Genomic DNA, 24,745 nt, shown 5'->3' with positions numbered 1-24,745 from the left:
CAGGCATGCGTTTTGTTGATTTTCACGGTTTAGCTGCACGATACACTGGAATCACCTACGAAACGCATTCTTGCAACTCGAGTTATTTTGCTTTATTATTGCCTCGAGGGAAGTTATATTGCGCAAATGCAGATATCTCAGAATGACATAATTATGAAAACAAATACTCTGAAGGGTATTTTTCTTTCTATTATTCCAGTAAAAAGACTGAATAGTAAATTAAAAAAGGCACACTTCAGATAAGAAAAAAAGTTGAAGATTCGGTTTTTGTGATAAATAAAAGCCATCCATGAGTTTATTTTCATTTCAGTCAATAGGGAAAACCGCTCCTTTGAAACCATGGTAATTGTCAGTGTTTGCGCGAGTGATCACCTACAGCGCATGACCACTAAACGTATCATTCTTATTTACTTGCTTAGTGACCTGGCCTATGAGTAAAAACGAGGCTGTAGATTTCTTCGTGTTGGTACAAACCTCAGTACTTTTCATATACTGTATAAATGTAAACTAGTTAACATAAGTACAACATGGTTCTCATTTGAAAAGCAGTGACCGCGTTGTATCAAAAGGAAATCAACTCCTGCACCTTGCTTGGACACTTAAAATTCAAGTCATAATTCATTCATTTGTGTGCGGTGTGTGTGTTTTTTTAAATAAATCATCTTTTTTGTTAAAATTGGTATCTTCTTGTATTTAAGCAATATTTTAAAGTGTATTTGATTTAGTAGGGTATCTGAAAACTAGCTATGTAGCTAAGCGTATACGTAACCGTCGTTTTAAATAAAGTAGGTCTATGTATAATAATTCATCTATTACAAGCATATAAGAGAGACAATAAAATCTGCAATTCCACAGCGACAAACCGATGAGTGGTGCCGGATCACTTTTAGACCTGGATCAGCAAATTATTTCAAATACAAAATATTGACGGCAGACTGATCCCAACGGCGGAGGTGACGAGCTTGATAGAATAAACAACAAAGAAATATATTTGTTTTAAAAAAACAAATTTTTGTCCCATATTTCGGTTTGCAATACAAATCTTCCTCGGGGGCTGAACTTTTCTTTTTCGTTCAGTCCAGTCCGTTCAGTTTTCCTGTTCACGGCAAACGTGAGATTGGCGTATATTAGGTTTTGTTCAAAAGATGAGTATATAGATAAGAAAGATTAGAAAAATTAAATTCTGGCCTTTGATACCAACGCAAAACTACCCAATTTTTCTGAGAAACTGAAAACAGTGAGCGGAAAATGCAGGATAAACACGGGCACGTGGTCAGTTCTACCGTTTATTGTTTGTAAACGGAATTCTAAATCTTTCTATAGTCATCAAGCATATAACTGTGAAATTGGTTATTTTGTGCCAAATTACGCAGTAGGCCTCATTCTGAAAAAGAGGTCAAAATAAATTAAGAAATCGCATTCTAAATTAGCATGTTTTGCAGCATTATCTTTCTTTGAGTTTTTATGAGCAGTTAGAAGTTAGAAAAGTCACCACAATAACAGAACCATCCGTTATCTTGCAGTGAGTGCCTCACTTAAGGCGCAAACCTGTCAGCCAAACCAACCTACTTTCAATGTAACACTGCGAGCTGGCAGTGCGTCAGGGACATTCTGGAAACTGGGTCCAGTCAAGGACGCTGTGCATTGTGGTATACTCTGTTGTCAACATCCAAGGTGTGATCTGGCATTTTCAGTGGACGAATTTTGTTATAACGTTGAGTGTAACAGTGAGGAAATGTGTCGGCTGAGAAGGGAGAATTTTTCTCGACATCATGTTGCCGTAACCTTGGTTACAAGGACTAGTAAACAACATCACCTTAAAAGAATAGATGATCGCTTAGATACAATAGAGAAACAGGTTCAAGAAACCTCAAACGAGGAAAACAAAGAGTTGGCAACAACGGTCCGAAGTAAAGGACATAAGGAAGACAAGGAAGTGTATAGAGGCTTCAAGAGACTCAAAAACAGAAATGAAAGCAATTCGTTCCATGCTTATGAGAGCAATGACAGAGGTACTGAATTCGAATCACAAGACTCCTTTCCCGCCAAGACATCTGTTCGTCTTGACTCAAAACTCTCACAAGATAGTAACACCCACTTACAAACAACAAAGTCAGGTATTTGTCACGCGAGAAGAATTCTTCACAAGGTTACTCTCCGTTCAGGGCTTAAATCAGGAGATTTCTCCGACTTTGGTGAAGTACCCGACATATATGCATGCGTAAAGCATTGTTGCGCACAGAAGGCTTGCGATGTCTCTCTGCTGTTAAACAGCCACTGTTACACACTGCACTGCTACAAGCCAGAACTTTGTAAAATTATTCCGGCCCATGCTTCTACGCTAAACCCAACATTGGCGTTCGTGACTCGTTCCGCTGAAGACCAATCAAATACAAGGGTCAAAAAGAAGACCTCGTCTTCAAACAGAGATTCGTGTCCTCATGGCGCCATTTTCACTGGCATGAGTCTGAAAGGAGGCAGAAAGGCGGGAAAATTTCAAATCTTGACCGGCGCGAAGGACATGCGCTCTTGTATCGAGAAGTGCTGCGCAAGTCCGAGCTGTCAAGTTGCATGGTTGCTAGGAGACCACTGCTACTCCGTGGCTTGTTATGACAAATGCATCACCGTTAAAAAGAGTTCCAGTAGTATTCGATCCCAGCTTACACTCCTTACAAGAAAACCGCAACAGCCTGGAAATGACAGTAAGTTGGAGTTGTTGTTTCTGTTGTGTGTTATTGTTGCTTCCTGTTGCCCGTGGTGCTGAACTACGGAGGGGCAGCAACTTCAAACGTGAGTACTTTTTACATCATTTTTTTGGAGTCTACTAGGCCTACTCTGGGACCTTAAGTCGCCGTAACTTTGGGCGACTTAGGGCGATTTTAAGGCAAATTAAGCAAACCACACTGTAAAATTGAAGCGATTTTAAGCGACTTAAGGCGACTTAAGACGATTTGGGGTGACTTAAGGAGAATTTTATACAAAATGCAGTGAGTAAGCTACATGGACTGTTGTCCATGTATAGTCCATGTATAGTTAGGCCTATTAATATACCACAGTGGGCATATACAATTTACCTTTTAATCTTAAGGGAAAACAGGATGTTCTTGCCTGTGAATGATTTATTGTAATCCACCAATCAGGGAACCAAGCCTTTAAAGGCATATAGCTGTTAAGAATACCGAGAAATTGCCCATGCAGGCTTCATCATCACAGAAATTTCAAGTCCTTAGTGCAGACACCCCAGGCCCAGAAAGGCCTTCTATTATTAATAAACTGGGTCAGGAGCTTATAACCCGGAGCCTCCATCTCCCATACTGACCCTACGACACAGCGTATTTACACCTTGGGTTATTTTTGGAACCACTTTTACTTGGATAATATTTCGCGGTCGGACACACCCCTATCCCGCCCACAGCTTTCAACCAATCAGGTGGTTGTTTTCATTTTACCTTTATTACGCATTCATTAAAAAATGGCGGACCAAAGCGAGTGCTTCTCTGATAGTCAATCTGAAATTTCAAACGTCAGCGATGAACTTTCTTCGCTAGAATCAAGCTATTCAGAAAGCGAAACTGCTGAAACGGACAGTGGAACTAAGAATCCCTCGGCTAAAGGTTCAAACTCTGGTACAAAGAGACCCCAAGCCACGAACACGACCGCACGTGGAAGTCGAAAGAAAAAAGCCAAAACTACCGAAAAAAGTGTTGCAAGGGGAATCAGCTTTGCCGAAATGGATGAATTATCATCTTGGGTTTTCTCCGCCGAAGAGGCTAAGAGAGTAGAAAGCGAATTGCGCCAACGGCTTTTAGAATCAACCAGATTGAAAGCTTTCGAACAGCGCAGAAACTTCGCGTTGCATTTGACAAGCGAAGGGCAGAAGGACAATTTCAGCCTGTTGATCGTCGGCTTTTGCAGGAAATTCGCTACATTATCAAAAGAGTGTTATAGTAGTAATGTACCGAAAGAGAGGAAAGCTGCATTCTCCGTAGCGTGGATGAAAATGTTATCTAATTTCCAGCCGGGAAAGACGTCACAAGAGAGGATTGTTATCGAGCGTTGTTTGCCGGCGTCCAAATCATTCTCCCACGAGGATGTTCATTCAGTCCTCAGTGTTATCCACGAGATGGTGTACACATTAATACACGACCACGTTCGATCACGGAAAGAGCATTCCACTGCTGAGAGCAGTAGTAGTGCGAGACAGCTGAGCAAAGAATCGGACGATACATTGTACCGATATTGTGGAGCAGCGCTTCAAAGAATGTTGAAATTACGCCGAGAATCCCTGGCTGGGAAAAAGAAGCGCATAAAACCGTCTTCTGAAAAAAGACCTATTATGACTAAAGAGCTGGAAATTTTGGAGGGTCTTGTCATGAAAGACAAATCGGGTATTTCCCAGAGTTTAAAAAACCTAGACGCGGGCAAGTTAATATTTCCTAGGGATGAACTTATATTTTTCTTGCGTTCGGTGGACAACGAAGTTCGAGAATTCACCACAGACAGTAATTTGCGGAAATACCCATCAAAGTTTCTGCAAATGTGTCAGAACTGTGTTAAAAACAATGAGCGTTTGGAAACGGATTTTAGAGAACTTGTGGGCTCATTGCTGCCCGAAGTTGAATGTGCAATGGAAGCATCTGTTGTAGACAGACTTTATCGGGTACTAGTTTCGAAGCTAGCAAACACGAGGATAAACGAGTTTCTTAACGCTAAAGTTGAGAGAGATTTGAAAGTACAAGGAAAAGTGGTGGACGCAGACGAAATGCTTAGACCTAAACTAAAATCATACGCGATAGTTTCCAAGCGCAAAAAAAAATGAACAATGGATGACCTTGCTCGCTTCATATTACTAGCAATGGCACGTGAGGTATAATTACGCTTTAATCGAGTTGGCCTTTGGAGGTAAATTAAGCCTGCGTGGGAAAAATGATGTAACAACAACAAACTTTAACTTTATTTTGCCTACGCAGGATTTTGGTCATATCCTGTAATTTCATTCCGGTAAATTCTACATTGCTCAGGGTCATCAGGGCACGTAATTTGTTTAGCAATCAGATAAAACTAGTCGTTGAATAAAATTTTGTTGTATGAATGTATCATCAACAGTTAGCTTGTAATAAATTCCTTTATTTGAACATAGTATGTACAGTAACCCCTTATTTGTATGAAAGGTATTTACATGGCCTAGGTAAAAATTATTTCCTTACATTGTTCATTATAAAATTAATTGTTATTGTTTGTACAAAATTAAGTCACAACATAAACTGTATACTTTCAATATTCCATAGAAGCAGTGATAAAAGGCACACAACAAATTTACATGAATTCAATCCATGTTAATGTGCCTGTGAACTGCTGTACTGAGTGAACATCTTTCAGCATTCTTGTATATTCAAGAATTGCAAATTTAAACGAACTTGCTATTGATATGACTGCCCCACTGTTGGTTCCAATGTCTTGGTGGCTGTCAATAAGTGCACATATACCACTTTGTTTTATGAAAACACCAACAGTTCGATTACATCCTATCATAACACCATACCTATCTTTGGTTAAGGACTGGCTCACATGCTCAATCAATTCACTGAACTGGTCCGCATCAGTAAACCCATATAATGGGGAAATGGACTCAATGCAGCATTCATCACCAGCGGCATTCACTACATCCTCGACATCAAGATACACTGCAGTGTCACCATATAGTTCATCATATAGTGCATTTCCTTCGCATATTGCATTGATAAATGAATTAGTCCAAATTTGAGGCAGCTGTTCCCAAAGAAGAGAAATGTCGAGTTGTTCTTTGAAACAGTATGCCCCAAATTGTATCGCTATTAAAGTGCAAGCATTACTACCTTGCCTCCCTCCTATTGTTGACTGAGAGATCTCCAAGGGGAATTTATACTGGCATAAGTTATTATTTACACGGTTGCCTTTGACCTGGATTAAATGACTATTTACATGAGAATGTTCTCCATCTAAATTCAAAGTTACATCACGGTAGCCTGTCTCAGAGTTTTGGTTGACAACTACCTGCCCTTTCCTGTAAATGAACCTCCCAAGACTAGGCCCATAGTTCAAAGCTGAAAGGTTTCCCCCACTGGTGTGCTTTAGAACACTAAAAACAGATTCTAAAGCACTCCCATTTATTCTCAATGGGCTTATAAAGTACTTCCCATCTGGAGACACATTCGTGAAAAACCATTCACAGAATGCAAGAAAGCCATAGACAACAATTCGCAGGAGGTCCCATGTCTGAAAAAAAGTGGCATGTTGTTAGTGCGTTGAAAGTTACAATACAATTGAGCAGTTCAATTCACATGCAAGTCCTCAAGTGGATGCTCACTGAGCATAACTATACTATAATTTTCAAGACGTGTCTGCTGACAGCAAACAATACATCACAAAGTCTCTTACCAGTAAAACACCTCAAACACATACACATGTGCACATATTATATAAATTATGTTAGCTGGAACAGTGCAAAGAAAGATTAAGTGACACTGACCTGCCAAGCAAGAAATCTCTTCTGCCTTGCCTTCTTTGAGTTATCAGGATACACTGTTGAATAGATATACAAATATAAACTATTTAATACAAGAAAAAAAGTAGAACAAAATTACTGTAAGTACACAATAAGTGTAAGTACACAATAATTCATACCCCAACAATAAATTTTAGGGCAATTATACCAAGAATTTTGCGGCCTGTTGAAACTCCTTTATTACTTACATGAACAATATTTATTTGTACATATACCACAGAAGTAAATAGTACTTTATACACATTCTGATTTATTATGCAATCTCTAGGTATAAATACCCATGACTATTCACCTCCATCTCAGTGAAAAAAGGGTTAATTATTACATCTGGTACCAGTCATTGGATAATAAATACTATGATCAGGGTTGTCAGATGTGACTGATAATACAAATGCAAAATTGCCACTGTGTTATCCTGAGCTGTAAACACTCAAGGGAGTTTGGCACATTTGAAAGCACTCATGGCATCTGTAACCCTACTAGTGGTAGAAACGTTTGAATTTGTCCATGCAACCCCATTATCACAGCACAACAAGCAACCATTCTGTAAATTATAAATAAACATAAATACCTGTCTCAGAGTGGGTATTGTGCCATCCTTCAAAGAACTCCATGCCTTTTCTAATATTAGCCAGGACAGGGCTCTGAAGACTGTTTATCCTCCGCCGACTCAACAATCCTTCTTCAAAAATGAGGTTGCAGGCATCTAAATATCTTGCTACTTGTTGTGGTGATGGGCCTGTGAGATCCTTGATGGCTGCTATCATAAATCGTTGCTGAAATTATTAAAGGAAGCATTTACCGGTAAGCATAAAATGAACTAATTTTAAACCTGTCCAGTGTATTTTCATGTCTACCTGTTTCTTGATCAGTGCACAGAAGTATAAATCTTTTACTATTAAATGGGAGCCGCATGTGATTTTAACCTGATTTTTAGACTGCTAGGGAGGGCCTAACTGTACCCTAAACAAGACTAGACTGCATGCAAGGCAGCACAATGTCATATGATATAACTATAAGCTATGTGGTCATATATTCAAGTCCTTAATTTTTGACAGCTAAACTTTAATTCCAAGCATTATTTTTGAAACTGCTTGGGTTCGATTTCATGCACGCCAATATCATGTACCTGCATAATCTTGGCTGGTCTCACATTCAGACGAGTCCAGTTGTCTCTGTACACAAAGGCATATTTCAGTCCAGGCACTTTGCGGCTTCTCCCAGTTTCAGCTCTAGTCATTTCTTCTCTGAAAACCTTTTCAATGGTTTCCCATCCAAATGTTGACCCCGCACGAGTGAATGATTTGGAACCATTAAGCCTGGAGCTGTATAATGCTGCTATCATGTTCTTTAGCTAAAAGAACAAAAAAAATTATGATAATATATCATCATTATATTATTATTTTGTGCATACTCATGCCGAAACATGTTCATTCGGTTCCCACTATATTTCTACCTGTCAGTGTCTGTGATGGTCGAATCATATTTACAACACTAACAAGTCTAGATTACAAATCATAATGTACAATGTAAATTTTCATCATTGCAAAGATCAACAAGAAGTGCAGGTAATGGACTGTCAAGTAGTTTCAAAACTGTAAGCTGTTGGATCTGAACAAAAAAAAAATCCAATTGAAACTTTATTAAATTGGAACACCTTTTTGTTCATCTTAAGAATTACAACCTGATGACTTGGGCATATCATGACAAATATGGGCCTGCCATAGGGATCCTCTGGATTAGGAAAAGAAATATCCAAGAAAAACTTATCACGCAAGTTGTCAGCTGCCTCATTTACTGGAAGTTCTTTTCTTTCATAACCAGTAAGGATCTTCAATACTGTGAGGTTAGAAGAAGCTCCATCACACAGGATGATTGCCACTTTGAAGCCATATGATGTGAATGCTTTCAAGCACAGCATGACAAATTCTTGGAGAGTATTAGATGTGATGGAAGCCTCAATGGGAAAATATGGTCCCACTAGATCATATCCAGAGGTGAGATCTCTCCATAAGAACTGTATGATGTAGCTGGCCTTCTTGGCACCACCTTCCACTGTGGAGGTGTAAACATCATGCAGCACTTTTAGCTCATCCTCCGGTATGGTGAAGCCTGTTATTCCTCCACCCTTCAAGTTCCAGGCAACCTTCATTTGGACCTGAAATTAAATACCAAAGGTACATCAGGAACCAGATCTACATCCACAATCTGGATGTGTCTTGGTATCACAATTCAACCATATGTACTCTATATACCTTAACTTCATCCCACATCATTACTCCAATTCCAAGTGGTCTAGGATGATGGTCATTCTCTCGCTGCTCTTGGTAACTTTGAAATTTACAACTCTGTGCCTTAAGGTACTCCTCATCGATACCAGCATTTTCGGCGCCATCTTTCAAAACTTTCCTAAGGACTTTAGAGCAAGGAAGCTGAAGGATTTTGAGACCATGAAGTGCGTCAAATGCAGAGGGGCTTCTGGTGAAAACTGCAAGAGCTAAGAAGCAATCATAAAACCATGCAATAACAATATAAAGGTAGTCATAAATATTAGCAGCAAAACATCAGAGAAGCTGCATGTATGACCAAGGCTTCCACTGTGCATGGCAAATTGAGGATGTAATTAAGGATGAATTACATAATCAAACAATGTTGTTTCAAAGCAAAATTGATGCAGATTTCTAAATCAAAGCCATTCTTAGAGCTTACCAACTCGTATGGTAGCCAGGGACCACCTGTTTCCTCTTTTACCAGTTACTAAAAAGCAAATGAAAAAGCAATAAGCCAAACACATGCACCTGACCTGACCTATTTCTGTTACATTGTTAATGATCATAATCTACCTTTTCCTTAGTGGAGATTTATACTATTTACTATTTAAAGTATTGAGACCAATGATTTGCTCTCAATTCTATGTGCGATAGCTGATTTGGGATGTGCCCTTGTCATTTATCACATAGTAGGAACTAATCTCAGCTCATAATCTAATTATTAATGAGAGATACAACAACTTACCATTTCTTTGCTGATCTTTAAAGAAACTTACACGGTCCTTTTTCCACACTTCTTCCAAGATAACACCAGAGGAATTTCCTTTGTTGTCCTTTAATGCATTTCCTTCCATCACTATCTTTTTCAATTCGTCTTTCCCATCTTCTGAATCTTCGATGGCTTCTACAAGTTGACAAAGCTCAATGGATTGGTTCTCTGGAAGCTCAATTTTGGTCTTCTTGTAGAACCGGTCAACTCTCCTTTTAAGGCGCAGTCGGTCATTCTTCAGATGGGAGTAGCGCTTCTGTTTGCTGTTCGGAGAGAGGTATTTGATGGGATAGTTGCTCGAAGGGCTTTGACGTTTACATTTAGTTGGTGTATCGACATTGTTTTTTTCAGTAATTCGCCGTTGAACATAGCTATGTGCTCTGAGACATTCTCCACAAACATGAAACCTTCTTGCATCAGACTCATCCTTACGTGCTTGGGAGCTTGGAACATGCCAAACTTTACAAGAAACCGCCTGCACAATCTTAACAGGGTCTGCTAGTACTCTCACATTTTTAGGAATATAACCCAGTTTACCTTCAACATCTTCTAGACCAATTAGACCAGGACACAACGCGTGGTACTGGGTAAACCAACTAGAGACTAGAGAAAGCACTTCTTCACAACTGAAAGGCGAAAGTTTCCCTTTTGACACATCCTGAAATTCATAGATAGGACACTGCAAACGCCAAGAACCATCGGGGAAAATGACAAGTCTTACCGGCTGGAAAGGTCCCGTTTCACTGCTGTACGTATGATCCTTAGATGGGTAAACTACTAACGCTGATGAACCAGGGATGTCATTATTTTCTTCATGAAGAAATGGCGAGTAACGATCGGTCAAGGAAATCACTTCGCAAATAAATCCAGATGTTTTCAAATTCCCACACCACTCGTCGAGTTGCCTTCGTTCTCTGCTCGATGAATCACCAGATTCCTTTTCGGTACTGAGTTTTCCCTGGATTTTCTGTCTCAAGAGGCTCTTTATTGAGAGAGGACGTCCTTCAGAAGTCGAAGGCGAGCTCGAAGTAGAGGCCGGAACATTGCCATCGTTGGAAGGCGTACAAGATCCAGAATCGTCGCTCTTTTTCGCAAACTTTTCCTGCGTCTGATCTCCTGAAAAAACTGTTTTGCCAAAACGCTTCATTTATAAGTTGAAAGACGCTACCAGCAGCGGAAGCCAAGATGAAAATCAACTTCTGCACAAGCTTTTTGCTAACATTCACGGACACGCTGGAGCGCACACAACGGTGTGTTTAGTATTCCTCAATTCAATTCTATTATTCATATAGTCGATACGAACGTGTAAAAATGTAAAAGAACCAACAGGAAATGAACGAAAAACCTGTATCCCCTCAAAGACAAGACGCCTCCACAAGCCCAAATGTCTTCACGCGGACACAAACTTCCCGGCCATTTCCCATCGCTCTTGTACATGAAGATCACAAAACACCGCATTGTATCATGGGTAGTTTATTAGGAAAGGGGGGAATCGACGAGAGCAAAATAAAGGACTTGGAACGGTGGAGTTGCGCTACCACCTCCTTGCAAAACTATTGCCTTCTGTCCACCATTTTTTTTTCAATGTTCAAATGCGGACGCAAAAGGTATCATGTAACAAATTTCGCGGGAAATGCTCAATCCTAAAAATAGCCCAAGGTGTAAATACGCTGTTGCCCCTGTATAGGGTAGATGGAGGCTCCGGGTGATAAGCTCCTGACTGGGTGCTTTAACCTATAACATTCGGTGTAATGGGCTGCTGTTGATAATTACAAAACCGTTCTTTTTCTTTACCTTTGATGGTACTTGATGGCCCTGGGATAACAGCACCCCATCAGAACTCTTGAATTGCTCTTGGACTGCATCTTCCGGCAATAATCCAGTGTTTTTAGAATAATTAGCATTATACAAATTTTATGTATTTTCTCCTCTTTTTAATCCACAGAAAGGCAAGGCATTCCCGGAAGTAAAGAAAGTGCTGGTAACTATTAAGTGAAGGAAACGACATCTTCATTCACATTTCCCGCAACATTATAGTACTCATTTCACATTGCGCGTGTTTTGAAATCATCTAAAATTTAACAAATCGACGGCAGTTTTCTATGGTCTATACTCTTATAGACCATAAAATGACGTCAAAAAATGTTCAAAACTCAAATGGAACCACGAGCCGCAGGCGAGTGGTTTCACTGCCAAGTTTTGGACATTTTATGGCGTCATTTTATGGTCTATAAGAGTATAGACCATAGGAAACTGCCGTCGATTTTTCTTTTACAATAACATGGAAAAAGTACGAGCGGAATTGGCTATTTTTTTCGTTGAGAAAGCGCGCGCGTTACATCTGGCGTCATTTTTATTGTCTGTACTCTTATAGACAATAGCTACGAGCCAATCAGCGCGCGGGAATTTGGACAGTTATTGTAAAATTAACAAATCGACGGCAGTTTTCTATGGTCTATACTCTTATAGACCATAAAATGACGTCAAAAAATGTTCAAAACTCAAATGGAACCACGAGCCGCAGGCGAGTGGTTTCACTGCCAAGTTTTGGACATTTCATGGCGTCATTTTATGGTCTATAAGAGTATAGACCATAGGAAACTGCCGTCGATTTTTCTTTTACAATAACATGGAAAAAGTACGAGCGGAATTGGCTATTTTTTTCGTTGAGAAAGCGCGCGCGTTACATCTGACGTCATTTTTATTGTCTGTACTCTTATAGACAATAGCTACGAGCCAATCAGCGCGCGGGAATTTGGACAGTTATTGTAAAATTTCTCTTGCCCGAAGCAATTGGAGCAATACTAAGATAAATTCTGCAACCTTGCACACAAAGTTGTACTGTAAATTTATATATGCTTTTAGAATAACTGTAAACTGGGAGAGGTCTTTTCTGAGATCGTACCAGGCATTCATAAATAACCTGGCGAAACTGAACTTAGTGCAACTTACGATTTTTGATCTCAGAATTTCCTATCTGTTCTATTTCGCGTTTAGCTTTCGACCAAACGAGTGCGTTCGTATGTTTCATGAGGAATGATCGTAATTATTGGCGTAAATGTATTGGGTTGAAAAAGAACGTAGATAGGTAGTTTATTAATCAAAAATCTTGCAGCCACAGGCTCAATTACGTCTGGTTTACAATAAAAGATATAAGAATGAATCACAATACTTTAAAAAAACTAAGCTAAAAGCTATAAATCAAGAATTTAAATCTATCATACTTGACTTTCGAAATACTCCTTTTTAACATTATTTTTAATACCTTGACCGAACGAACTTCATTTTTAACGATGTCTCTCTTGTTCCCTGTAGATAAAGAATTCACCGTGTTTTTATCTATCACCGACAAAGTATTTACAAGCAATCTGAAGGACATCGAATCGCTTGAATTTCTGAATCTTGCTGAGAAGCTGCAAGTAGCGGTAAGTAAAACCTATTAACCTCACTCCAAAATGGCTCCATTTTGATATTCTTTTGTTTGCATTCAATGCAAATTAGCTCTTCTTGCCTTGCTCAAGGGATGATATTCTTTTGATTTTTGAGCTTAGGAACGAGGTAAGATGGGCTAAGGGGCTGTTTACATGGAGGGAGGAAGATCGTAGCACCAGGAAGATCCGAGAAGGCGAAAAAACTTTTCGTTTGCTTTACATGCAGAAATTTCGGCCAAAGTGGTTACCAAGTGGTCAAGGAAAAGAAGAAGAACTGTCGGCCTTGAGCAGCTGAACGTCCGACTGCCGCCATGTTTGTTCTTTTTGTCCCTAGTACTAGGATCTTCCGAGCGACAGTAGTTTACATGGTGCTAGGATCTTCCTATCTCTCAGCTGGGAAGTTTCTATCTCTAGGAAGATCCTAGCGCTAGGGCCAAGTACAACTTTTTGCATGTAAACTGAATAGAGAAAACATATCAATGGCTCTAGGATGATCCGCCCTTTAGGATCTTCCTCCCTCCATGTAAACAGCCCCCAATTTGAATACGAACGAAAGAATATTAAAACGGAAGCCACTATACCACTATATGCAAATATAGTGGTGTATTTGTACTTATTTTCTTTTGGCAGGTTAATAGTAGTATCAGTAACTAGCACGAAAATTCCTTTAATCATTATTATGTAGCTAAGCTGAAATTTCTGTTCCTTTTCCTCTTTCCCATTAGGTTTCCTCGGTATTCACTAATGACCCATCGTATCAGCCAGAAGTTATTTCTTTTCGGTAAGGCTTGACTCACTTCACCCTGGAAATATTTTTCAATATTCTCATGATTGTACTAGTTGTCGTAAACTATATTTTACATACTTAACTATTCGGTATTACATTTTTTTTCTTCGCCAGGCCTGGCCCAGTGATAGCCCAGCTAAAATTGACAACAGCGGCAAAAACGCCGGCATCACAGGTGCTTAAACATCTGCTAGATGCAGTTAAAGCTGGTCAACTGAAATCCTCTATCGACGGAATCCCGATTAATTTTAAAATAAGCGAAGCTGGCTTTCGCTTTTTAACGTCCAGCGGTAGGTATTCTTACAGTCATGTCTTGCGCGGTCTGCTTCACGGAGCATGGGTGCAATGAAAGGATTGGGGAATAAATAAGTAAAAGGAAAAGAAAAGAGACTGTTTATTAACCACGTTGTAGTCAGCTTTAGCTAAATTAAAGGGTTGCGTACATGTTTCTAACATTACATTACAATGAGCTACAACTATATAATAAGAATGATGTATTATTCAGTAATGACACTGGCAAACTCGGAAAAAGAAATTCCGAGTGCTCCTATCAGGAGTCGAACCTAAGACCTTCCGATTACTAGTTCGGATGCTCTGCTATGTAATAATATAAAATGAATAAGGCTCCTAGACAACGACCTAAAATTATATTAAATTCCTAATATTTAAAATACTTAATCACATTTACAAAAGGGCTGACGTTTCGAGCGTTAGCCCCTCGTCAGAGCAGAGACGAAGCGCTAAATCGCGAAACGCCAGCACTCGAATCTCGTTACGGTGCACAAATTACTTTATCAACTCTGTTGATAAACCAAACATTCGTTTCTACTCCTCACCGACGCAACACCACAGTTTCTTTAGAAACTAACTACCTTATGAATAAGTCTAGGCCAAGCTTTATTCCTTATCTCATGGCTAAAATCACAATTAAACAACGATAGCATTTGTCACTAAATAAATACTGACCAAGGTTTAAAAACGCGAATTCTCAAACTTAATAACGAAGGCAATGGTTATGAAGTCCGACAAATTTCTTTGTTGTATGTTTTTGTTATCATTTTTTGGCCTTCACAGTGCACTGACGACAATACATTTAGCCTGTTCCAGGCTCCTAGAGAGACGCGCGAAGGAGAGGGCGAGGGGATGAAAACGACGGGGGTGGGGGAGCCAGCCCCCCTCGTTTTCGTCCCGTCGCCCTCTCCTTCGTTTTCGTCCCCTCGCCCTCTCCTTCGTGCTTCTCTCTAGGAGCCTGGAACAGGCTACAATACATTTTGAAATGTGTTTGAGCAACTGACCAATAGAAACGTTCGTGTCAAGATATTCAACTGTAGTGTGAACTGATTCAAACAAGGGATTGTGCACTGTCGTGGCCCTTTCAACATAAATTGCAGAACCATTGTTTTCGTGGCAAAGTTTCATTACCAGTCCCTCAATTAACTATGGAATTCTCAAGCTTTTCCTTTCTTCGTGCTTTGAAATCTCATCGGTTGAATTTTCCTATCTTGCGATCTTTTCAGGACTAAACTTAGTGTGCAGCGCGGAGCACGATTACGATATCAGCTGGAAGCTGGCGATGTTTAACTCCACGGACAATCAAATATGTCCACGAAAAGCTCAAGGTATTTCACTGAAATAGAAAATACTAAAGTATATAAAGAAATTTAAAGATATTCATTAAACGGTAACAATATTTACTAGCGAAAAATTCTCCGACATCGCGGATAATCGATCGCCGGGCGGAAATCCAATCACCAAACTGTGAATTACCAGATTCACACACGAACTGAAGTCACTACTCCTCCAAGATTTTTAACAATTATTCCACGAACGCGCGTTGCATAGGAGATGATAGATACGCCTCGTTGGCTATCGAGATCGTCTCATATCCAACAAGCGCGAGTGGAATAATTGTTTTATTAAAAAGAATCAAGAAATATTGCTAGATCTTACTGATTTCGCTTTGCAAGAACAACAATTGAATGACCGCTATTTCTAGGGCGTGGCTCATATAGGTGGTTGCATTGCGGCCATGTTGGTGTAAAAAACAAAAAAGAATTTGTTCGCGTAAAAATGGAAGTTATAGTAAGTTCCAGAGGAGAAAAATCTTATTTTTCCCGGGGCCCGTTTCTCAAAAGTCACGGTAACTTACCGGGCGCGATAAGTATATTTTTAAATGTTTTTTCACCGATTACACAGTGATTACAGACATGGCGCGTGGCCAATGTTTTCGTAGAATTATAATATTTAAAAATTTAGTATTCAAAGCTTAGTATTCAAATTGACTTCTATTAAGAAACATTTATCACCAAAGACACTTATCGGGCCCGGTAAGTTACCGGGACTTTCGAGAAACGGGCCCCTGTACACCAACATGACTGCCATGACATCACTTGCAAACCATTAATACCTTGCTGGCCGCTAAGCCAATCAAATCCCTGGAATAGCATAATACAATGATTCAGTTTTTAATAATTGGTCTTAGACGTCGTCTTAGACTATGGGTGTTTATATGTCGCAATAACTTGAGCAAATCTATGGAGAAATAATTAAGGAGAAATGATTAAAACAAGTTATAACATTACGCCTCAAGGATCAAGAGGTTATTCACAACATTAGTGAAATGTTGCCAAAATTGAAACTGATGCAAAAATACTTCCACCTGCATGTAGTTAACTACTCGAGGCGGGTAAAGAACAAAAACAAGAAATTACAAATATCAAACTAGATAAAATTAAAACGTATGTGTCTAAAAAAGTTTATAATGTCGAATAATAATGAACGATGATTTCTCGCGTACATTTTTCAGGGCAAACAAGCAGATTTTGCGCTGGAAACGAAACTGTGAATGCTACTTGGCACGAGCCAAACTTCAGTGAATGTGTCTCCTCTGGATATAAAACCCTTCATCAGGAGGTAAGACAGATAGTATATTGTAGTAAGATACGTCCACTCCTTGAATATGCATCCCCAGTTGGGGGCGGTGTGTCGAAATACCTTGCAGATGAGTTGGAGTCCACACAAAACAGGTGTTTGGACATCATTTGGGATGCCGAATAACTTTAGATCCAATTATGTAAATCCATGTAAATTTATTTTTTAAGATGGATGAATAAAGCTTATTATTAGAAACAAATAAGACTTTTAGGGGAATCGTGAGAAATGACAACAAAATTACGTCAAAGTTCCTGAATACTTTCTGTACAATGAATTAATCTCATTCTTGGGTGGTTCACTATTTAGAACAACCTGGTTTCAAACTCAAGCAGTTTAAGATATAATTTAGCCAAATTTTAAGGTCAAAAAAAACTCCAATCCAGTGAAGAAAACGAGACAAGAAACTCAGTCAATCAAAGGTGGTTGATCCCGGTAGAACACTACCATATTCCCCATTACACGAAAACCTGACAATCGGCGGGAGATGTCGAGAGCGCTCCAAAAGATACCAGACTCCTCCACGTCACACAGTACAATAAGAAATAAACTGTTCAAATGTAGTTTGAGTGGTTTAGATAATCACATGTCACTAATCTTGTTTCTGGTTTTTTTTTTATCTGTTAGTAATCAACGGGGAGGAGTGAGAGTTCTGGGGACGTAACTGGTTTGAACTGGTTACGTGCTCAATCTTGTTCTCGTACTCTAGACTTAAATATTCCTGAAGAATTCCAAAATGTTTTCTTAGTCCTATTTAACTGACTTCTTAACTTTCTTAACTTATACTGCATGCTACAAAGTTTTGTATCTAATCACAGCTAACACCACCACTATCACCATCATCATCATCATCATCATCATCATCATCATCATCATCATCATCATCATCATCATCATCATCGTCATTATCATCATCATCATCATCATCATCATCATCATCATCATCTTCATCGTCATCGTCGTCGTCATCATCATCACCGTCGTCGTCATCAACATCATCATCATCGCCATTGTCTCCAACACCATCACCATCACCGTCTTAATTGCCAGTCGCAGTCTAAACAACGCCCGTTTTCGTTTGTTTGTCTCTATTTCACTTATTAATTTATCGTGGCTTTAATCTCTTTCCTCAGAGCAAAGATCTCGCCGCAAAAGCAGAACAAAAGCTTGCAGTTAACAAAGCAACCGCGAGTCAGATTATCACTCGTCTCGAGAAAATGGTTTTTACAGACACCTATCGCGGCGAGCTTAAGAGCGCTTCACTTACGGATCAACATAAGAGTATTCGAGCTGCAAAAAAGAAAGGAAAAAACACTTCAAAACTACAAGACAAACCGAAGTTTGTGAAAAAACAAGAGAAAAATGGCAAGAAAGAAGATTTAAGTTCTCTTCCTGTAACGGAAATTCCCAGGGCTCGCGAAGAAATTTTACCCATCAGTTCCCCGGAGAAAAATGAAGGTCATAACACGGTGTGGTTTTCTGATCCAAAAACAAAGCAAACGGTGCCAAATCTCAAGGATAATTTAGGTAATAACGCAAACAGCAAGAATTCAAACCACCCGATGGCTGCTGCTCATCTTGTACCAACTCCAAGACCGCGGGCTCCATCGCCGGCGAGTTTGACTGGTACCAAATCGGCTATCCCTGTGCAAGATAATAGAAACAGGATACCCTCTCAAGCTCCGCCTTTACAGAGAATGAGAACGTGGGGCTTAACCGCGAATCAAAATGCTGTTGCGAGGTCCAGAATCCAGAATAATGTTCTACCAAACGCGGCTATGCTTAGACAAAGTCTAAATAATAGGGCATTGACTCGAGCACAGTATAAGAACTTTTCGCCTGTTCGTAACCCTTACCAGCCTCCAAATCCACGACTCGCCCAAGGTTATGCTCGTCCACAAAATCCTTACCAATGGCCAGGTAACCAAGCCTGGCAGGGTAACCGTGCAAGATATCAGAGCAGTTGGGGAAGAAGCTATTCCCCGCCCAGTTATTCGAGCGATCAACTTGATATAGGAAGAAGGAAACGAGACGTTGTTGATAACAACGAAAGGCAGAAACGCCAAAATGCGCTGTGGTATAACACGCGCCAGTATCCTTCACAATATAATAACCCTGCAATACCCAGCTCTACTTATCAACAACCAAGGAACTATTTTACGCAAAACGCTTACCGAGGCTCACCAAACCAAGTCGCTGCAAATTCGTTTCAAGCCGGTTATCAGCGATCACCGTATCGGCAATCCCTAGGGATGGGGGTTTCACCCGCGGGTCAGCAGCGCTTAAACGGCGTGGCACCAGGGTTAAGGAGTCAAATTCAAAATTCGAGATACAGGACACAGCCGGGAGTACTTACGGGTGCAAATCCCGCACCTGTTGAGCGATGGCCCACAATGCCACACCCAATTCAAAAGCCAACACTAGCTTTGCATTCGCAAGTTACACCTAAGCCGGTTTTACTTCCTACGAAGTCAAGGATTACAACTAACTCAAACCAAAACCCGATACAAAATACGAAAACTAGTGAAAAAACATCGCCTGGTGGACAATTGAAACCTACAAAGCAGATCACAAATAAAGTGCATCCTGTGCACCAAGCGCCCAAGCCAACTGGTCTGCCTGTGCAAAGAACTAGCCGGCCAAAGAAAGAAGGGGCTAAAAGCAATCTCTTGGAAAAGCTCCAAGACGTGTCAGCTACTGTGCCTCATGTGAAGAGCAAAGATAAATCTCGAAAGCTTCAAAACAGTCCGACTTCTTCAATAAAAGGGAGCGAAAAACACGTGGTACCAATGTTTGGTGGCGATATCTTGCTGTCGGTAGGCGTGCTACAGTTACTTCAAAAATTTGTGCGTTTGAGTACGCCAGCGGTGACTGAACAGGAGTTAAAGGTAAGATTTTATCAAATTTACAAACCTATGCTTGTTTGCTGGTTAAACAGATAAGGTGTTATTTTGGCTTCTGTAATTGCATTCTCTCCGTTCTGATAATGTTTATTGTGTTCTCGAATATGATAAACCACCACAAATAAGTCTGTGTACGACTCACTGGTGACTAACAAAAGCTTTATCCGGTTTATAGTCTATACAACAAATTACTGTCAAGTATGCACGTGGCTAGGTTAAGACGCAAGAGTTAAGTTTAAGTGACTTTTTCAGAGTTATAACAAGTTGAAAACGACCACTTTTTTTGGCCACGAGAAATATGTAAATTTTAAGCCTTAAATACAGCACGTGCTTTCATCTTCTAACAAGAAGAACGTTTCCCAGAAAGCTGTTCGGTCTTATCTTTCATGGTTTATGCGTTTTACATGACGTTTGTTTCAATCGATTGTATACCAAACATCAATTTAACATTACTGATCATTTTTTCTTTTATTTTCCTGTCCCGTTGTACGATAGTTGTTCGTGAATTCTAGTAGCCATCTGTTGGATCTCAAAAACAAACAAGAGTGGAGAAATGCACAAAAGGTATCGGCACTGTAAGGTTACTTTAATAACCGGTCAGCAGTTATCACATTAACGGCGGTACTTCATAATACAGCACAATCTCGTACCCAGAGTCCTCAGGCTTTTTGGTCAGCGGGAGGGCGCCAGGAGAGACTCTGGAGAATTCGAGAAAATTTAAATTTTTCGATTGGCTGCTCTGTATAAGATCCGTAATGGCTTCCATTGGTAATAGAATTCCAGTACCCCAGAGTCTTTCCTGGCGACCTACCGCTGGCATGAGGACTCTGGGTACGAGATTGAATACAGTGGTATTTCTGCCCAGTTTATGACTATGCGGGAAAAGTAGGTCAAGGGATTTTTAAATCGAAAAAGAAAATTGGGGATAACAACGTATTTATCAGTGACAATTAAGCAACATCAATTCTAAAAAGCTTTAAAATACAAAACAATGTATGGAAAATTTTTCCAAATTGAAGGTAAATTATCTCTTACAAATATCTGGTTACCCCCAATTTTCTTTTTAGATAACACTTGCTACGATCTTCTTTCTCCCGACCCACAGCTACAAACCGTGCAAAAATTTCTTTGAAATAGTAGGCACCGTTCTAAAGAAATCAGAGTTTCTGGTAACATGCTGAGATGCGTAGAACGTATGCGCAGCAGTCTTTTATCGTAAGCGAAATTGTTAGGTTGTTTCATATTATTTTCTGTGTCTGAATTACTGGATAAAATAAGCACTGAATATTGTTTCTGCGCCTGTGTAGCACGCAGAAGCGCTGTACAAGAAAGGTATCAATGTTCTGGAAGATAGCAGCAATTGGGACTGGGACGAGTCTCAAGAGATGACGGTGAGTACCAGTCCTTCGCTACATAGCACAAATATTTTTCGAAAAGGTTTAACCTGGGTGTTATGTTACAAAATATAGTAAGAACCGCTGCAATATGTAATAATGATGCAAAACATATAAGATGAAAAAAACGTGAGCAGTTTTTTTTTTAAGTTGGGTTTGTTCATTATCGCTATTTTACTCTTTCTTAATCTTGTTTAGTCCGAGGACTCCATGATCGGGCCTGTTGTGCTGGACCTCATAGGAACAATCCAAGACTTCGTCATGAATGCGTCATACAGTGTCTCCGTTACCAAGCCGCTCTTGACGAAAAACATTCGTAAGCATCAGTTTACAATATTTTGGGAACAAGAATTAAATTAAAAATAAATAAAACGGGAGGGAAAGGAAACAGAAAAATTGCATGTTGCTGTGCCATCATACTGTCTAGGAAAAATATCAGTTTTTACTGATTAATGACTAGCGATGGAATTGACTCCGCTAAAGCGTTTTAAATTGCATTTAGAATGCAAAAAATGTTAGATTACATGGTTCATCGTGTTGGCTGCGCCTTTTGCTATTGCCCAGAGTGATTGCTTTGCTTTATTGGTTTTACGACACTCAATTAAACACCGTTTTATACTACCAACAATTTGCTTGGTAATAAACCAACCAGTATAAAGAGCAATTGGATATCTTGACATTTTAAACGAATGTTTTTGTTTCTCTGTAGTTCTTGGAGTCCACACATTTGGTTCAGATAGCTCGGATCCTACTCGACCCATGTCCTTCCCAAACTACTCCGACCCAGTGTTGGCAAACTGGAGCACTGGACACGATTCCATCACCTTGACACCCAGTATCTTTGACTCTGCGGTGCTAGGTACGTATGGTAATAGCCTCGTTCCCATAGTGAGACAAAAATATCCCTGACTGTCGCGAGCTTTGCTGAATTTGCCGATTTGCCGATTTGTTGAAGAAAGGTCATTCGGCTTGAAATTACTTTGTGACTACTGTTTGAGTCTGGTGGACTCAGCATTTTTCTTGAGGACAACCATTTTTTCGAGGTCCTTTTTGATTTTATTGAACAGCAAAACGAATAGAAAATGTTAAAACTAAGGCGTTGCTCACATCTCTTTGTAACGAATGGGAAGTATCGTTTTATATTTTTAACTGTTTCTATTTTTATTTGATACGGCTACATTCTACCATACGATTAATAACAGTCCTTAGCCTTGAGCTTACACGCACAATACATTCACCTCACAAAACACTCACTGAATAGAACGGTTATTAATAAGTATTCGGGTTTTTCTAACTTCAGAGCAACGGGATGGGATGCTTTTTTGCTTGGCGCTTCAGAGACGCCTCACTCTAGGCAGAGCATAAAAACGATATAGAGATTAAACGAGTCTCTGCTTAAACCCTTTCGCTTACTGAATTCAATGTAATTACATTTTGGTAGGAAACAGTGCTAATGTTCATCTGTTGACGTCCCAGTTTAAAACCATTTCTCAGCTGCTTCCTCCAGGGAATGATAGGTATGTTGGGTGTAAGTAAGAAACTCATGTCGTGTGAACTTAACAGGTGAAATTATAATATTTACACTCATGTTTTCTTTGGGAGACTTTTTAAAAGCAAATAAGAGGCATATAAGTAAAGGAACACTGACATCTCACAGCGCGCAAAATCGACACGCCGACTGTCACTCGTGCATCGGAAAATAAATTTCGGTGCATGTCTATGAATGAATGAACATCGGACAGTTACTTTTAGTCTTAATTTAGTTTATTCTTTTTCACACCTTTACTTTCTGTATGCAAATTATCTTTTCTAATGCATTCTTTACTTGATAATGGAGCCAAGATAACACCGAAACGTCGTTCCATTTTTTTGCTTATTTTTATAGTCAACTGCATGTCTATTGCGCACGCTGGCATGTTTTCCTCTTTTTTTTTTTGTAAAAAAAAAAAGGTGCAGTACGTGTGTGCAACAATTCTGGGTCCAGTTGTTCAAAGCCGGATTAAGCTAATCCTGGATTGACGCAAACTTTGACTCGATTTTAATTGCTAATCGATAAAAACAATCGTAGGGTAGTTTTAGACAGCAACATTTTTAGCTTTGATGTACACAATATTCTACCTTGTATTCGGGCCTTTAGTGAACTAACTCGAACTATAAATTAACTGAAGAGCGTGACTATCGTGCCAGATTACAGTCCAGCTCTAAGGTGGTGATGATGTTGAACATGTTATTCAATGGGTTAGGATACAGTTAGAAAGTTTATCCTGTATAATGGCCTCAAAGGCTAAATTAAACTGACAGTTAATTGTCATAGCAACGACACAGCAGTTTCCTAGATCGATAAGGATAATGATTTTTTGATCAATTTGTTTCCCTTTTTGCCTTCTCAGCGACTTGGTCTTAAACAGTGTTGTAGTATCGAGCACAGCACGCCCAGCCGTGACGGACGAGCTTATCCCTCCTGTGAAGATTGTCATGTCAGTTTTAAATGTAAGTATTGTAACAAATGCCTAAATTGGACAATGAAGAAAACAAATTGTTAAGTATCCCCTTTACCGTCTTTGTTTGGGCATGACATAACAAAAAGAGTGGTACCTTAGATAAAGATGTTTATAACAGAGATTAATTTTGTTATCCTGATCTGGGTGATAACGGCTTTTACTGTGACTTTACGAAAACCGTTACGCTACCTCCTGTCGTCCTCAGGCGCGAACGTATTTCGCGAAAATGGCGGGAAAACAGGAACGCACAGTTACAGCAGTCCCACAACACCATGCGCACCACGGACGACTGAATAGCGAGACCACTGGGGATGAGGGAGCGCTACCTTAAAAATTTGTGCGTTTCATTGCTACGGAAGAAATTAATTATATACATAACTTTTATTTCAGTCTAGCTTGATCAAGTTCGATCAGCAGTGTGTAGCCTGGACACCAAAGAAAGGGTTAGTAACGGTGTTATATCCATCAGGTTAGGCTATCATCGTCTACAGTGCAATTACTTTGCTTAATATACTCCTATGCTAGCATAGTGCAACGAAAAGCAGGATTGAGGGGCACTCGAGTAACGAAAAATATTTTTCTGGACTTGAAATTACGCGATTTTAGGTTTTGTTTCGGTTTGAAATTTGAACAGTTTTCTCTTAGGTCGAAATTTATTGTAGACATTTCTTGGAGATGCGGGAGGCCGGGAGTGGTTTAGAGAACGAAGTAACTGGGTATGTTTGGATACGAAAAAGGCATGATATTTTATTAGGTTTTGTTGTAGTATTGGTCCATCGTTAGTTTATGTGTATTAAATTATGACTTTAATGGCACCTCCACCGTCAGCGTGCTTAGTTTAAAGTACCGATGCGCGGGATTTCATTTAGGGCATAATTTCGGTGATTTATGAAAGTGCCTCCTACATTTTTACCTTGTGTACTGATAATCTCAACAGCAAAACCTAGGCTGGAGTAAAAGATCCATTGAAGTGCTTTAATTTGCTATTCATGTTGTCTCTAATCATATAGAGCGGCTTTCAATTGACTGTCGAAAGTAATTTCGCGTTTGCTTTGGTTTTGCTTTACTAGACTCTATGATTGGTTGGTAAAGTTCGCGCCATTTTATCAACTAATGGGAAGCCAAACCAAAACCAACCGTGCTTGGTCGCACGCGTTTTCCCGCGCTTGACGCAGGTTACATGTCTTTGCTTCCAGTTCTGATTGGCTGATTGTG

The 24,745-nt window shown here is 39.7% G+C and overlaps 4 protein-coding genes across 5 annotated transcripts in view; 2 read left to right on the top strand and 2 right to left on the bottom strand.

The window, feature by feature from the left end:
* The window catches only part of LOC146452951 (uncharacterized), a 31,172-nt gene that overhangs the window by 1,853 nt on the left and 4,574 nt on the right, over nucleotides 1–24,745 (top strand). The window contains exons 2-16 of the mRNA XM_085097208.1: nucleotides 1,524–2,702; nucleotides 11,529–11,564; nucleotides 12,899–13,008; nucleotides 13,740–13,795; nucleotides 13,916–14,091; nucleotides 15,319–15,420; nucleotides 16,608–16,714; nucleotides 17,866–19,620; nucleotides 20,131–20,199; nucleotides 20,943–21,026; nucleotides 21,228–21,345; nucleotides 21,739–21,888; nucleotides 22,471–22,546; nucleotides 23,420–23,519; nucleotides 23,921–23,973. Coding sequence (XP_084953334.1) covers nucleotides 1,524–2,702; nucleotides 11,529–11,564; nucleotides 12,899–13,008; nucleotides 13,740–13,795; nucleotides 13,916–14,091; nucleotides 15,319–15,420; nucleotides 16,608–16,714; nucleotides 17,866–19,620; nucleotides 20,131–20,199; nucleotides 20,943–21,026; nucleotides 21,228–21,345; nucleotides 21,739–21,888; nucleotides 22,471–22,546; nucleotides 23,420–23,519; nucleotides 23,921–23,973 — 4,171 coding nt within the window. The remainder of the gene's footprint in view (nucleotides 1–1,523; nucleotides 2,703–11,528; nucleotides 11,565–12,898; nucleotides 13,009–13,739; nucleotides 13,796–13,915; nucleotides 14,092–15,318; nucleotides 15,421–16,607; nucleotides 16,715–17,865; nucleotides 19,621–20,130; nucleotides 20,200–20,942; nucleotides 21,027–21,227; nucleotides 21,346–21,738; nucleotides 21,889–22,470; nucleotides 22,547–23,419; nucleotides 23,520–23,920; nucleotides 23,974–24,745) is intronic.
* Nucleotides 3,302–4,827, top strand: LOC146452954 (uncharacterized). The gene has a single exon (XM_085097207.1). It carries the CDS (start codon nucleotides 3,473–3,475, stop codon nucleotides 4,817–4,819), a length of 1,347 nt encoding a protein of 448 aa, XP_084953333.1. The 5' UTR covers nucleotides 3,302–3,472; the 3' UTR covers nucleotides 4,820–4,827.
* LOC146452953 (uncharacterized) lies at nucleotides 5,313–7,896 on the bottom strand. The gene is made up of 4 exons (XM_085097206.1): nucleotides 7,674–7,896; nucleotides 7,116–7,320; nucleotides 6,509–6,561; nucleotides 5,313–6,255 (listed from the first exon to the last, which is right to left on the bottom strand). Exons 1-4 carry the CDS (start codon nucleotides 7,887–7,889, stop codon nucleotides 5,317–5,319), a joined length of 1,413 nt encoding a protein of 470 aa, XP_084953332.1. The 5' UTR covers nucleotides 7,890–7,896; the 3' UTR covers nucleotides 5,313–5,316.
* Nucleotides 8,122–11,283, bottom strand: LOC146452952 (uncharacterized). 2 transcript variants are annotated; one of them, XM_085097204.1, is made up of 4 exons: nucleotides 9,560–11,283; nucleotides 9,254–9,301; nucleotides 8,800–9,041; nucleotides 8,122–8,702 (listed from the first exon to the last, which is right to left on the bottom strand). In XM_085097204.1, exons 1-4 carry the CDS (start codon nucleotides 10,728–10,730, stop codon nucleotides 8,124–8,126), a joined length of 2,040 nt encoding a protein of 679 aa, XP_084953330.1. In that variant the 5' UTR covers nucleotides 10,731–11,283; the 3' UTR covers nucleotides 8,122–8,123. The 2 variants fall into 2 exon arrangements, with proteins under 2 accessions (XP_084953330.1, XP_084953331.1); XM_085097205.1 differs by lacking the exon at nucleotides 9,254–9,301 and having other exon boundaries at nucleotides 8,800–8,867.

The sequence above is a fragment of the Pavona decussata genome, unplaced genomic scaffold, assembly GCF_977016875.1.
Source record: "Pavona decussata unplaced genomic scaffold, jaPavDecu1.1 SCAFFOLD_361, whole genome shotgun sequence".
Lineage (NCBI taxonomy): Eukaryota > Metazoa > Cnidaria > Anthozoa > Scleractinia > Agariciidae > Pavona > Pavona decussata.
The sequence above is the reverse complement of the archived record's forward strand: the minus strand, read 5'-3'. Positions and strand labels throughout refer to the sequence as shown.

Bases quoted from the DNA above. Each gene is read 5' to 3' on its own strand.
- LOC146452952 (XM_085097204.1), bottom strand. From the start codon at position 10,730: ATGAAGCGTTTTGGCAAAACAGTTTTTTCAGGAGATCAGACGCAGGAA. The intron at 9,302-9,559 runs GTAAGTTGTTGT...TTTGCTTTTTAG, and splicing joins TAAAGATCAGCAAAGAAATG to TAACTGGTAAAAGAGGAAAC. The intron at 8,703-8,799 runs GTATATAGAGTA...ATTTAATTTCAG, and splicing joins TGATGTGGGATGAAGTTAAG to GTCCAAATGAAGGTTGCCTG.
- LOC146452954 (XM_085097207.1), top strand. From the start codon at position 3,473: ATGGCGGACCAAAGCGAGTGCTTCTCTGATAGTCAATCTGAAATTTCA.
- LOC146452953 (XM_085097206.1), bottom strand. From the start codon at position 7,889: ATGATAGCAGCATTATACAGCTCCAGGCTTAATGGTTCCAAATCATTC. The intron at 6,562-7,115 runs GTATTTATGTTT...TCTATTCAACAG, and splicing joins CAATACCCACTCTGAGACAG to TGTATCCTGATAACTCAAAG. The intron at 6,256-6,508 runs GTCAGTGTCACT...ACTTTTTTTCAG, and splicing joins AGAGATTTCTTGCTTGGCAG to ACATGGGACCTCCTGCGAAT.